Raw genomic sequence first — 15,757 nt, forward strand, 5'->3', positions numbered from 1 at the left:
ACATATTATTAAATTATCTTATTTTATATAATTACGGATGAAGTAATTAAATTTTCCAGCCTCCATTTGTAAATAGGCAGAATAGGGCACTAAAAAATTTGTGCGGTTGTGAAATACCAAAATCATAATTAAGTTTTAAATATAAAAAAATATATAAATTTATTAAACATAATGACATAATAAAAGTAATTTTACAGACATTATTAGTTCGGAATTTATGGAATGGTGTATTAATAGAGTGGCATATTTAGTATAATTGCAAAATATTATACTTTGGAAAAAAATTTCACAGTGTAGAATTATCCAGATCTTGGTAGCAATGAAATAAGCATGGCTGCTATGTGCACCTGTGCAAATGTGTGCACGTGTGTATTTTTTGCAATTGAAACTGAACTTACGTTTTTCAAGACTTATACTTTGTGGCTATGCAGTTTTTAAGTTGTGAAACAAAAGATGAAGCACTTTAACATAGTGTTTTGGTTGTTCCGTATAGGAAAATATTAATATGAAACATTCATAGTGAATATTCCCAACCATAAACGACCAAAAAAAATCAAGGTAGGCAACATTTTCTTTTGTAAAGATAAGACTTTTAGATATTAGGTTGCAGATAAATACAGCACAATTTACTGATTTACTAAGAAAATGAGTGTGTTAGTTTAAGCATTGAATTGCTTTGTGTATTTTATTACGTAACTAATGGGTCGTTAACAAACAATTGAAAACAAGCTAAATGTACAAGTTAAAAAGTTTATAAACTGCAAATGAAGAATGTTTTATGAGTAGACTAAACCACAATTATGCAGTTGCAAATATGTATCAGTTTTTGAGAAGTTAATGCAAATAAATTATTTCTGTACAACAGAAACTATGTCTTTTTAATGCAAAGTATCTTTGTGTACTTAGGACTAGTATTCCATCTGAGAGACTTTACAACACATGTAGTATTTCTTATGGCACTAAAAGACATTCATTGAAAAATTAATCTTTTCTTAATAAAAATCTAGGAATTCTGTTATCGGTGCTGGTTTAATTAAATGTTTTCTATAAGGAGTCAATATATGGCTCTGTAAATTGTATTCAATTGTTTAATAACTGTGAACTTTACACAAGAACTTACTTATTAATGCTAGAATAAAAAAAAAGAATTTCCATTCAGTTCATCTTGGATTATATTTCTTTTTAATAAACTTTTAAATGAATAAATGTATGTGCATTTGCATTAAATTCTTTTCTTAGAATGAGTTATTTTGGGTAATTTAGTAAATTTATAAAACTTTGTTACCCAAAATGTATTTTCCCCCGCATAGGTTGGAATTGGTGAATCAGCAATAGTTGTATCTGCGTATTGGCATATCTGAAAAATTTTATGAATCGGTACAGCTCTAGAAAACAGTATTGGTGGTAAAGAAGTAGGTATAAAATCTCATATCCCATCCACGTAGATGTGTCTGAAGTGGGAGACGTGACTGTGACCTCGGTGTGGACGCACAGCGGTGGTGTTGCCGGCAGGGCCCGAGGGGATGGAGAAGTTCTGCGAGGACATCGCAGTGGAGCCGGAGAACGTGGTGATGCTTGTGCTGGCGTGGAAGATGAACGCTCGCCAGATGGGCTTCTTCACGCAGGAAGAGTGGCTCAAGGGACTGTCTGAACTCCAGTGAGTGATCCTTTATGCTTAGGGACACCTGTATTTCGCGAATACATTTCGTGTCAAGGTATTTCACAAAACACTGTAGCTTTTTCTAAGAGTCATGGCAAATTGTGAGGGTGCAGCAGTACGGTGACCACATTCTCATTGGCCCCGTCAAGAGCGGGACGACACCTCTCACTGACCTCAGCCAATAACCACAGGAGAAAAGCTACAGTATTTTGTGTACTACCTTGACACGAAATGTATTCGCGAAATACAGGTGTCCCTATTTATGCTGTTTGATCTGGGTTCCGTTTCCGACATGTCGAACCCATATTATACGTGAGTGGGAATGGTGGCGGATGGTGCCATGAGCTGTTTGGTTTTCCCAGGGTACTCCCGTTTTCCCAGTCTATGCATTCTTTCAATGCTTCGTTCTCATCTCATCACCCCACATTGTCTCTTGTTATTCATATGACGAGATGATGTTAAGGTGCCCGCCTAGTCAGGGATGTATCGGTGTTATGAGTCAGGTTGAAAAATGTGACACTCGCTGGTGCTTCTAACGTGGTGTCGCAAGATTCTGAACTGGCGCTCTGTCTTCTCATAGTGCTTATAACGGTTCGTTACATACAAAAATAAAAAGATGTTGCGCCAATTTTAGTTGTTTTTATTTTTTCACAGTAGAATGCTTCACTGACAAATCCAAACACTTTTCAAATCTTTCTCACTCGTTCCACTCGTACATCCGCCTGTCGAAAACTGCTCGCAGCTCGCGCGATGAGAATTAACGAAAAATAACGTCCTTCAGTAACATTTTACTGTAAGTATACGAAGTTAGTGCGGCCTCAAAATGTGGCCGCACCCAGCGAAAATGAACTTCGCCACGAGCCAAACGCCGACATCGGTAGCCAAAATGTCTAATTTAATATATCCAAAAAGTTTCAAAACAAATGATTACTAAACGGCATGGCTCTAGCTACCGACGTTAAATTCTCTCTTCACAATTTCTACATAATTTGGCGAGAAGCCACCGAACGTGTCCTACTGGTGCAGCGGTCGACAGACAACTGGTGAACTCATGTCACCGTCTTCTCCACGCAGGGAGGAGAAGTCACATGACCTCACCGACCAATCACACGCACGCTTCATTCACACTACAAATCACAAGCCAATCAGAAGACAGAACATACATTGAAAACAGTTTTCTCTCCATAGAGCTAGGGACTTTATATTCTCTTTCTCTCTCCCACACCGTGAGACAGCAGTTATCACACTGCTCCCACGACCAGTGGTGAATCCCAGCTTTTATCTCGGTTGGCGGGGAATCACTGTGGGTCATTCCATGTCAAATCAACACACCCATTTTACATGACCACTTTGGAATCTCCTCAAATTTTGTATAGTGGTAGTAGGTACTAAAAATAAGAAAAATATTTAATTTTAATTTTTTATCTCAAACGGTTTCCAAAATACAGCTATGTAAAGTTTTCAAAAAAGCGCCCAAAAACGCTGGACGAGCGTTTTTTCACATTGCTCTAGAACCTGTTCTAATTAAGCTAGAAAGGTGGGAGTGGTGTCATTTTACTCCATTTTTTATGGGCTTTCTTTTGACATATAACACACCATAGGTTGTAATAAAGTTTTTTTTTCTAAACTCAAAATCAAAATTTTGATTTTGAATATATCAAAAAGTGCGTCCCAAAAAATTTTGAAAAAATTCCTACAAGTAGGCTATATTAATGGTAAGCATAAGTTAAAATGGGCAGATTATGGCTTCATGGTTAAATATTATCTGCAAAAAGGTGAGATTTTGGGAATTTTAATTTGGTAAAGAAATTTTACTATGTTCTATTTTACCAACATCAGTAATGCTAATAATTTTACTATCTATAATAAATCTACACAAACATAGGTGTTGGTAGTTATGGCTATGGTTATGGTTATAATAAAACGTTTCAGAAGTTTTCTTTCACTTCGCACAGTTTGCAGAGTCTCTTCTTGAAAAATAACTACATGAAAACTGTAAACTGGAAACTAGAATTAGTTTAAAAATTAATAAACTTTGTTTACGCGGCAATGTAGCGATAATCGAGGGTCGTCATGATGGTATGGTCCAGTATGGTCGTATTTATCCCGACAACAACATCGTGTACCTTCAGGAAAGTTCGTATTGATATTAATTTATTATTGAGGTGACTGTTTATTAGTTAATGTCTTTATATAAGTGGATTTTAAAATATGTAGGTATCATTCAAGTAATTTTTAAAAAACAGTAAAGAATAAGCTAGAAAGTTTTAAGACTAACATTCAGACTGTAATCAATCTGCTCCAGCAGGCAGGAAGGAGAGGGCCTGAGGGGGGAGGGGGCAAGCTTTGCTGACAAGTTGAGACCTGCACCTCACAAGAATAGCTCACATAGCAGTTCGTCTGAGTCTGGTGCTCTTGTCAGTAGAATCAGTAGTTATGCTGAGAACAGTGATGTGATAAAGTATTAGTGAGTGTAACTACTAGTAATGTGTGACAGTAGTGAGTACTAATGATAATACAGTTATGTAATGTACATTATACATGTCAATATTTTTATTCAATTAATTATTATTTAAAGACAATTTTTTGTTGAAACTTGTAAATTGCAAAACGGTTTTAATCAATTTTAAATTTTAGACTTTAAAAAATGGAGAAAAAAGTTGTGTTTATTAGATTACAATGTTTTAATCCCTTAAAAAAAGAAAATCATACAGTCAGGGATAAAAAGACATTAAGAAATGTCACATCATGGATGTGCAGTTTATATCCTGAAATTCCAAAGGAAGCTAAAATTTGCAATAAATGTAGGAAAGAAATTACAGCTTTGAAGACAAACTTAAATGCCAATCAACCTGGCCCTTCAGCTAAGCCTTGCTTAGTGGCATTGAATGATGAAATGTCCAGTTCGGATTCAGACAGGGACCCTAACTTTTCTATTTCGAAAATAATAGTAGATCAAATGAATACTTCTGTTTTGGAGCTAGAAGAGTCTCCTATTGACAAAAGGAAAATCCAATCCAAGCAGTATGCAACAACCAAAGCAATAAAAATTCACTCTGCAATGAAACGAAAACTTTTTGTAGCAGCAGATCCATCATCGTCCAGTCAAGAGGACGATCTTGACCAATCAGTTTTACAAAACCTCAAAGATCAATTTTCCGTTTCAAACAATCGTGTTAAGAAATTAATGATACTTACTTGCCTCCCAGAGGGTTGGGGGATAAGGAAGATTATGAGGGAATTTAATGCGCCAAACTATATGGTAAGACAAGCAAAAAAAATTTTAAAAGAGAAAGGTATATTAGAGACTCCCAATCCCAAGCCTGGTAAGATGCTCTCAGAAGATGTTGTAAATATTATTCATTCCTTTTATCTAAATGATGAAATCAGCAGAGCAATGCCCGGCATAAAAGATTGTGTATCAGTTGTTGAGGCAAATGGAAATAAAACCAAAATATCAAAACGTCTTATCTTGTGTAATCTGAAGGAAGCTTATACTCTGTTCAAGGAGAAATCCCCCCACATTAAAGTAGGATTCTCTAAATTTGCTGAACTAAGACCAAAACAATGTATTTTAGCAGGCAAAAGTGGCACGCATGCAGTGTGCGTATGTACTATCCACCAAAATGTGAAGTTGATTATAGAAAATGCCCGATTAGGAACTCTAACTAATGGTGAATTGAAGTCGCACAAGCAGTGTATGGTCAAAATGCAATGCAATCCACCAGCAATAACATGTGTCATGGGTGAATGTGCCGATTGTCCTGGGGTTACACCTATACAAACAATTCTTGAAGATGCCTTTGAAGAAAATTTGATAGAAAATGTCACCTTTCGTCAATGGGTGTCTGTAGATCGTTGCACTCTTGAGACTTTAAACAAATCTTCAGAAGACTTTATCACTTTCTTTTTGGAAAAACTTTCACCTCTAATAAAACATGATTTTATTGCTAAAATGCAGTCTGCTTTCATCAATGATAAAAAAGAAAATTTAAATGAATCAGAGTTTGTGATAAACCTAGACTTTTCCGAAAACTACACAATTGTGGTACAAGACGAGGCTCAGAGCTACCACTGGGCTAATGAACATGTAACTCTTCACCCTTTTGTAATTTATTACAAAAGTGAAGACAAACTTAAACATGTCAGTTTTGTTGTGGTATCAGATTGCTTGGAGCACAATACCGTGTCTGTTTATACGTTTCAAAAGAAACTTATTGAATTCTTGACAAAACATTTCCAGGCATTACCAAAGATTTGGGTGTGCTGGGCAATATAAAAACAAAAAAAACTTCATAAACTTGTGCTACCATAAAGAGGATTTTGATGTTGAAGCTGAATGGCATTTCTCAGCTACGGCTCATGGAAAGGGCCCTTGTGATGGGATTGGTGGCACGGTCAAGAGACTAGCCGCTAAAGCTAGTCTACAGCGGCCATATGACAGTCAAATCCTGACAGCCATTCAACTTTATGAATGGGCAAAACAAAATATCAATGGAATACATTTTACCTTTTCAACCCAAGAAGATCATATTGAATCTGAAAAGTTTCTCGAGGAGCGTTTCAACCAGGCTATTACTATTAAGGGTACTCAAAAATTCCACTGTTTTATACCTGAACCATTGAGTCTCTCAAAACTAAGAGTTAAAGTTTTTTTGGAAAGTCAAACTGAAGACACTGTAGCTGTTCAAAAATCACCAGATAAATTGCAAATAAGTGATGTAAATGGCTACATAACGGCAGTGTATGATGAAAAGTGGTGGGTTGCTTATGTTTTGGAGAAGAAGGAAGAAGATGATGAATTAAAAGTAACATTTTTACACCCTCCTGGACCGGCAGCTTCATTTTCATATCCAAGGAAGCCTGATGTGTTGTGGATATCAGTAACGGACGTCCTCTGCAAAGTTGATCCTACAACTCCTACTGGAAGGATTTATACACTTACAGCTGAAGAGACACTAAAAATAACTCAGGCAATGTCAAGTAACAAGTGAATTTGTACTCAGTAAGTAAATGGAATGCCTATTTGTTCATGTACAAACAATTAATACTACCATGCACTACATAAACCGTACTGATTTTAGAAATCAACTCTCATTTCAAATATTTTTTACCTATTGAACCCATTGCATGCCCATTTTGAAATTTTGACACATGCTTCCCATAAGTACAACCTACTTTTAAGAATTTTTTCAAAAATTTTTGGAACGCACTTTTTGTTTTATTCAAAATCAAAATTTTGATTTTAAGTTTAGAAAAAAATTTTTTATGACAACCTATGGTGTGTTATATTTCATAAGAAAGCCCATTAAAAATGGAGTAAAATGACACCACTCCCACCTTTCTAGCTTAATTAGAACAGCTTCTAGAGCAATTTCAAAAACGCTCGTCCAGCGTTTTTGAGCGCTTTTTTGAAAACTTTACATAGCTGTATTTTGGAAACCGTTAGAGATAAAAAATTAAAATTTAATATTTTTCTTATTCTTAGTACATACTACCACTAAACAAAATTTGAAGAAGTTCTAAAATGGTGAGGTAAAATTTTAATTCAAAGTGTGTTGATCTGACATGGAATGTCCCCTGTATCTTTCTCATCGCACTTACAGGCTCCTTATGACTCTCTCTAATACATTCCACACCAAATCCATTGTTTTATAACATTATGTAATGGGAATCATAATACAAATTACTTAACAAAATTCAACTTATATATAAAAATCTGAAATAGTAGGCCAAAACAGGCAAAAATCTAGTACAGTGACTTATTAGTGAATAATTACATAAAAAATAGTAATGATTAAAAACGTCTGTTAAAATACCAGGGACATTTTTAAAACATACAGCAAGTGCAAATAACATATACAGTAGAACCCCTGTCATACACTTTTCAACGGAGGGCACAAAAATGGTGTATGATGCGGGAAAGTGTATGAAAAGGGAATGGCAATAATAATTTTTTTTTCAATCTAGCATACAAGCACAATGTCAGATTAAACTCACATACATAATGTGTAAATAATTGCATTATATGAAAGATATGAATTCATAATTATATATACATATAATAAAACCACCAGAAATGTAAAATACAGTCCATAATCAAGTAAAGCTGACATGAGAAACAGTGGCCTTACAAAATGTTATGAAGTCCTTTCTTGGAGGGCAGGAAAAGTCACCAAGCCTAAATTAGAAATTAAAAAAATTAGGCTATTGTAAAAAGAAAATCAGGAATTTATGCTTGTTTGTTTCTTTTTACAAACAACTGTATGCAACAGAACAATTTTCAATAATATTTTTAACTTGAGAAACGTAAAATACAAAACACTCCGATCATAAGAAAACAATAACAAACGGGTATATTCAGTTCAAAGATTAATGAATGCACAAAATATGAGATCCGTGCCTTGGTAAAGCGCGTGCACCATTTTCATAATCATTGCTAGTTTGCACCACTAGTCTCGCTTGGTGCTGGCCATAGATGCTACTAGCGAAGTGCACAGTCTTCCTGATACTATCAATATCTATGGTGGTATAAAGTTATTTTCTTACGTTTGCAAATGTAAACAATGAACGTTTTTCAAAATAAAAGCATTAAAACGTAGTTTATCAGGAGGAATATAACAAAAAAATTTGTGAATTTTGGGCTTTAACGCTTCGTAAAAACGTATGAAACGGGAAATTAATGATTTTATAAGTGTATGTTCCGGGAAAGTAAACCATTGTAAACATAGTACTTTCGGCGGGACCAAAATTAATCGGCGTATGACACGGGAAAATGTATGAAACGGGAACGTATCATCGAGGTTCTACTGTATTAATATCTATAACGTCTGATTATACTGTTTCATAACATATACACCACTCAAAAATTATTGACTCAATATTTACATATACAAAAAAAAAGTTTACAAAAAAAATATTTAGCTAGGAGGGCAGGGATCTTGCAACGTTACATGCTTAAGGCAACTAGGTATGACATTTGAGTGGTAACAATATTATATGGCAGAGAACTAAAGAGTAATGCAAGGCCATCGAGTGCTTTTAATTATCTAAACTGAGCATTTTATGTCTAAAACACACATTTTCTGCTCTTTTAACTCCTAAAAATACAGTTAAAAACAAAATTAGGAAACTGACTACTCACACGCTTTCAGTGTATTCTTAAATGTTTTTCGTAAACAGACACCACTCTGATATAGAGAGTAGTTTTCAAATTGCGTGGTTTATTCTGAAGCTCTACACACCGTATGTGTGCCCAGGTTAGCAGGGGCCTTAATGCTCAGTCTTGTAGCAAATATACCAGTGGGAAAATGGTACAATTTACATTACTCATAGCTAGAGTCAAGATTTTGTGGTGTTATTTTAAGACAAATTTCGGTGTAAAGAAATAAAGATTTCGGTGTTATATGGTTTTATTTTTTTGCTCAAAATACCCACGGCAAAATTTTCTTGCTTTTCTGTACGACATGCAAATTTATTAAAACAAATATTAATAAACACTAAAACCTCATGATCTAATTACAATTAAGTTCATTTGCAAATTCATAGATAATTAAGTTCATTTGCAAATTCATAAATTCAAACTTTTGAATAACTACTAAAAATTTCACGACTTAATTACAATCACATACACTACAAAATTACACAATTAAGCACTTCCAAAGTTACTATTAAGACGGTTTTATTGAAATGCTACCATAGTTAAATTTTCCGCATTTTCTGGAGTGAGACGTCTTCTGTCACTAACTACCAGTGATTACCTGGAAAATGAACGTTCTGCATCAACATTTGATGTTGGGAACCAGATTGCCCTTAAACTGGCTTGAGCAAATTCACTGTAGTCCCCTTTAAGGGAGCAAAGTACCTTTGCAACATCAATTCGGCTTGTTTCTGGCAATGAAAGTTCATCCTCAATTATTTTTTTGAAAGCAACATAGCCATGTATGAATGTATTAATGGGAAGATGGGAAACAGAAGGCAAGTTATGCAGAGACTTCTGTAGGTTTGCATCTTCTATGCTAACCCTACTCACATTTCTTTGGTTGAACAGCAAATTAATGGCATTAAAGACTCTTAGACAAGGATGTCGTTTAAAAGATGAGTTTTGCCTCAAACGCTTATGTTTCTCACTCGCGACATGTTTCACAAGCGTATCGCGTCTCTCGTAGTCTAGGGTCTAGCCTGCAGTTACAGAATTTGCACATTAAAATTTTATCACTGAAATAAAATCCTTCGCTGGAAAATTCTTTCGATCGGTCACTGGCAGAAACCTTCGTTTTAGGCATTATCGAAAATTTTTAATCACATAGGAAGAATTTAACCTCTTAATACGCAAAAACTTGCCGTGCTGGAAAGATCAAAACAATGGAGAATAGATGCGAATACAAACGCATACCGAATACCAACATACGTACGTGAAAATTAATACCGACATAAACATGTACTATTTATTATTTACAATCGTTACGTTAAGCAGGGTTGATTTTATTTTCGTACCCTACGTACTTTATTTTAAATAAACAGTAAAAGCAATGCGCTTTAGTGTGTAATATTTTAATGATTAAAAACTTAATCTTAGAAAAACATATTTTGGACGTTTGTTATTTTTGTATTTACAGAAAGTAAACGGCGGCCATTGTATCATAGTTATCAACATCTTAAATTATTATGGTACACAAGATTACCGTTTAAAGAAAATATTACGTTAATTTCGAGACTTCATTTAAAAATCTATAATGAATCACCGTCGCATATAATATATATGGCTGCTAGTTACTGTCAGAAATATTTCAAGCGGTTTTCGGTGTTATTTCGTTTTATCGCGCATTACCATATAATCGTGCTTCTACTCATAGCTCATTGTAGTATCATTGGAACACATCAATTTTTGAAGTGAAACTTCTAATGTGACTTCCAACAAGGTTGTGTTAAACGTTTAACGCTCCTGGGGAGGGGGAATAGAAAGAGACAGCGAGTGTGTGTCATTTCTCTATGTCCACGAGGTCTCGCTGCATCAATTTTCTCCTTGGGGCGAACCCGTCCGCTTAATTAAATAAACAGCATTTATCGTTGAATGATTTCATGATTTATTTTAGTTAGATTTGATACAATATGATTTCACTAAAAATCAATTTCTACCCCTTCCTATTTTCATTTCCACATTACGTAGTTTCACTTCTTCCGCGCGGAGGGACTCCATGCACTATTTTTTTCTTCTGTGTAAGAATATATTGGCAGAAGGTGTGGAACTGAAACATTTAGACCTAGTTCTTAAAAAAATAAATAAAAATGTTTGCACTTAAAAAATTCCAAAAGTATTATTTAAAAAAATTGTTTCCATACCTTTTTTGGAAATTGTGTGGCGATTTGAAATATGATGAGATTTTGTATGTTCGAACAATAGTTTTTACGTAAAAAGTAACGTAAAACTGTAATTTTCATTCTGATTTACTGGAACGAGCAGGTACCAGAGAGCTGTTCCTCCCACCACACACCAACTTCTACCCGTACCGTGTCGATGCACGGGCTCTGGCCCCCTCTCATCCTTCTAGAGACCATGTCCAGTCCCAGAAAATCAGGATCAACATCGAATAACTGAAGAGTGGTTGGTTGGTGTAATAACTTAGCAAGTTTGTGCAATATATCATGCGGAGTTTACTCAATCATATTGGGTTAACCATTTTGTTTCCAAATTAGTAAACATTATTAAAAATTTTGGAATAGTGCAGTTCTAAAACAAGAATTAAGTTAGTTTTTTAGCTATAAAATTATGCTATGTTGATATAAAACAATGCTCTGCATTTACATCATAAATAAAATTCTCTTTTGTTATAAACCTCTGTCAGATAATTAATCAATATTTGCTAAGATCTTGTCCAACAAATAAACTGCTTATGCTTGAGATGTTTCTTTTTTACATTTTCTTTCGCTCTTATGTACTTCAACTTACCCAATGTTCATACATTACCTGATGTGATTAATTAAAAAATAGAGTTTACCCAATCCAGATTTCAAACATGGTTAAAGTACTCGGGGTTACGTTTCCAAACGGGTAGAGTGAATAGTTTCGGTAAGCAGCTATAAAGTATGTAAAAGAATTCAACTTATACCAACCCTGGTTCTAAAGATTTTATGTTTCATCACCACTAAAGATATGGATTTACAATGTGATAATGTGATTCATAAAACATAGTTTAAAAAAGCACACACTTTCAATATTAATCCAAATTATTATTATATAAAAGCACTTTTATTCCATTACTAATACAGTTTGATTATAGGTAATAAAAATTAATAAAACCACAACAGCTGTTCTGTAAATATGGTTTTTTTCTTAAAAACACACAAAATATCTTTCAGAATATGTATCCAAATTATTAGAAATTATAGTTATTTTAACATAAATTTTTTTTTTGTTATTCACATAGCCAAAAATCTGTAGGATCCCTATTCACAGTTACGATTTTGCAAGTGGAGAGGGGCTGTTTGATTTCATGGGGGGGGGGGGGGAGGCACCCTGGCCCCCTGGCCCCCTGGCCCCCTGGCCACCTTGGGATCAATGCCAGTGATTACAAGACATTAAAACTTTCATCAGACAGGAAATAGGTTTAGAACATATTTAGAAACTAAACAGAACCAAATCTCTTACAGCTAAACATATTACAAACAAACTGACAAATTTAGCACTATAATATTACTAATCTAAGTCACAAAATCAGTCTCTCATGTGACTGAATGCCAAGGGTACACTTCATATTATGTATATTACAATGTGAAAATTAACCATTTTGCTTTTGCAATGTTATGATCATCATTGAATTTGACAGGTAAATGTAACATTGCACACGATTGAGATATTACCACAAAAAGTAAATGGTCTTAAAAGATGAAATTGAGAATAGTTTTCAGTAACATTAGATTAATTGTCAACACTGTATGTAAAGCTTGGAAGCACTTCACAATCATCCTTGTAAAATTCTTATGACAAATTCTAAATTTGCCAGAAATTACCAATTATATTCATACAATAAAAAATTCACAATAAATTTAATTCCTTATCTACAGTAAAGCATTAACTTCTGAAATCAAATTAATATGTTGTAAAAATTAAATTTGTTTAAATGTCAGACGTCTTTAACCCTTTGGCTAGTATGAACGTACATGTACGGGCATATTTTTAATGGTATTAGAGAGTATGAACGTAAATGTACGTTTTTAACTTTAATTTAATAGAATGACCATAATTTTACGTTTTGGCAGCAGTATAATGTTTTGTAATGTCCTACATTCTCTTGTACAGTTTACAAAATGATTCCCAGTGATTTTTAAAGTTCTTGCGTATTTTACAAGGTGGTGAAACACAATGCGTCAGATAGCGGCGTAGTCAAGTCCTTATATGTGGGGTTTTTGAACGATAGCAACAGTCGCACACCTATAGAATTGCAGAGTCAATCTTTTATCTGTTCTTATCTCCCGGTAACGTGAACAGGGGTGTATTTATTTGAGAGTGCTTTTATTTTCGCGGTCACAGATACTGAACTATAGGCTCTTCATAATAGCCAGAAATCTGTGCTTAAAAAGAAAGGGATTTAAAATAAAGTTTGTAAATATTATGAATCACATGTCTGTTTTCTATACAATATACTATTCTAGTAATCGTATTGATGAAGGAATTGTTTTAGCAGCAAGTACAAAATTTTTTCCACTGGGAGCTTACTAAGATGGATAGCCTATAGCTATCATTTTCAGAACTTTACAACACAATATTTTCGTGGAGGTATAGACCACTTTTCTATTGCAATTATTTTTCAGTCTGATATGTACTCCATCGCTATGCTTGTGTCATTGAATTTGAATTACTAAGATATACAAGTGGCTTGTTCGTGCAAACGATGTTCAGTCCCGGGGTTTATCTATTGGCCATAAATTCGTAGAAGTAGAAATATAGTGCTACTGTTTTACCGAATGTTTTTATGACTGTTATTCGTATGTGATTTTTTAAAAATTTTTGTAATAATGACCACATCTCGCAAAAGAAAAATACTTTCTGAAAAAGAATTACAAGAAATTATCGCTAACTGGGAATCAGGAAGTGATGAAAGTGTAAGTGACATAGACACTGACAGTGATGCAGTTTCCAGTCTAGGTGCCATGAATGCAACTACAGGAACAGAGGTGAGCATAGATGTTCCAACTAATACAGAAAATTCTTTCCATTGGGAAAACAATGAAAATTTTCAACCAAGGACATTTAATTTTGACAATTCTTTTTCGGGGCTCACAGATGAATTCAATTTGCCGGAAAATTTCAGTGAATTGGATGTATTCAAAATATTGTTTGATCAAGATTTGGTCCAGCACATAGTTGATGAATCGGATAAGTACCATTCATACATAACAGAAAGATTTGAAGTCAAAGAAAAATCAAAACTCAAACAATGGGTGAAATCTAATGTTTCAGAATTTTATACATTTTTAGCTGTAGTTATACTCATGCCCCACACAGCTAAAAACCGTATAAATAATTATTGGTCCACTGACCCAATCCTGTCTACTCCTATTTTTGGAAAAATATTTTCACAGGATCGTTTTTTGCTCTTACTTCGTCTATTACATTTTTCTGATAGCAACAGTCAGCCACACGGAGATCGTCTGTACTAAATAAGTACTATTTTGAAAACTACCAAAATGAAATTCAAGACATTGTTCAAGCCGCATCAAAATTTATGTATTGACGAGAGCATTATGGTGTGGAAGGGTCGTTTGGTCTTCAAGCAATACATTCCATCCAAACGGCACAGATTTGGTGTTAAGTTGTTCGTCTTGTGTGACTGTGAGACAGGATATATTGTTGATTTTATTGTTTACACTGGCAGTGAAACCAACATTGTCAAAATCAGCGATCTCGGCATTTCAGGTTCTATCGTCATTACACTTTTGGAGCCCTACCTAGACAAAGGTCACATTTTGTTTACAGATAATTGGTACACAAGCCCAAAACTGTTCGGATTTCTTTTTGAACATCAGACGGGTGCATGCGGAACAGTGCGCCCAAACAGGAAAGAAATGCCGAGATTTCCACAAAAAGTAAAAAAAGGTCAGTGTGCAGTCTCACACACAGAAAACATTCTAGCTGAAAAGTGGCATGACAAAAGGGAGGTTTGCATGCTTACTACTGTTCATAACCACGTGTTTGTCGAAACCGACAAAAAAGACCGAACATCGGGTGAAAGCATAATGAAGCCTCGGTCCGTGGTTGACTACAATCGAAACATGGGGTTAGTGGATAAGGCTGACATGCAGATAAGTTTTGTTGATAGTACTAGGAAGACAATAAAATGGTACAAAAAATTGTTTTTCCATATATTGGACATAATAATTTTGAATGCCTGTATTATGAACAATATCAGACATAACAAGAAAATTAGGCTGGTGCAGTTCAGAATCAATTTGGTTCGACAACTACTGCAGGAGTTTTGTCCTATGCGCAAGCCTTCAAAAGGTGGGCGGCGCTCAGCTGTCATCACCCCAACACCATTGCGGCTAACTGCTCGACACTTCCCAACTCCAGTGCCATCAACAGCAGCGAAGGCCAAACCACAAAGGCAGTGTTACGTATGCAAGCACAGCACAAAGACAAAACCAAGGCGAAAAGAAACAAGGTGGATGTGTGCAGAATGTGATGTAGGACTCTGCGTACATCCATGCTTCACCACATTCCACACAATAAAAAACTTTTAAATTTGTTGACAGATTTTGTTTATTATATTTGTATAATATTGTAAGTACCGAAATAATTTCATCCTGAAACTTGAAATAGAAATCTTTCATAGACATTCTTTTTTCGAGTCAAAATGGATTGCACTGTAAGAAACTGTGTATGTAAATATTTTAAATTTTTATTAAAATATTAAAATATTTATTCAAAATATTAAAAGTACATTTAATCACCGAAATATAGATTTTTTTTTAAAATACGGTGTGTACAATGTGTATATGTTATTATTATATGTATTTTTAAAAAAAAAATGTAATTAAAAATGTAAGTTTTAAAATGTTTTGAAGGTTCTTAAAACTAATGTCAATAATTGTTTTTGC

General features: G+C 34.4%; 1 protein-coding gene across 4 annotated transcripts in view; it reads left to right on the plus strand.

The window, feature by feature from the left end:
* LOC134542338 (DCN1-like protein 5) overlaps nt 1-15,757 on the plus strand; it is a 65,773-nt gene that overhangs the window by 35,271 nt on the left and 14,745 nt on the right. For all 4 annotated transcript variants that reach the window (XM_063386493.1, XM_063386494.1, XM_063386491.1 and 1 more), the window contains exon 4: nt 1,513-1,657. In XM_063386493.1, coding sequence (XP_063242563.1) covers nt 1,513-1,657 — 145 coding nt within the window. The remainder of the gene's footprint in view (nt 1-1,512; nt 1,658-15,757) is intronic.

Source organism: Bacillus rossius (assembly GCF_032445375.1).
Source record: "Bacillus rossius redtenbacheri isolate Brsri chromosome 4 unlocalized genomic scaffold, Brsri_v3 Brsri_v3_scf4_2, whole genome shotgun sequence".
Classification (NCBI taxonomy): domain Eukaryota; kingdom Metazoa; phylum Arthropoda; class Insecta; order Phasmatodea; family Bacillidae; genus Bacillus; species Bacillus rossius.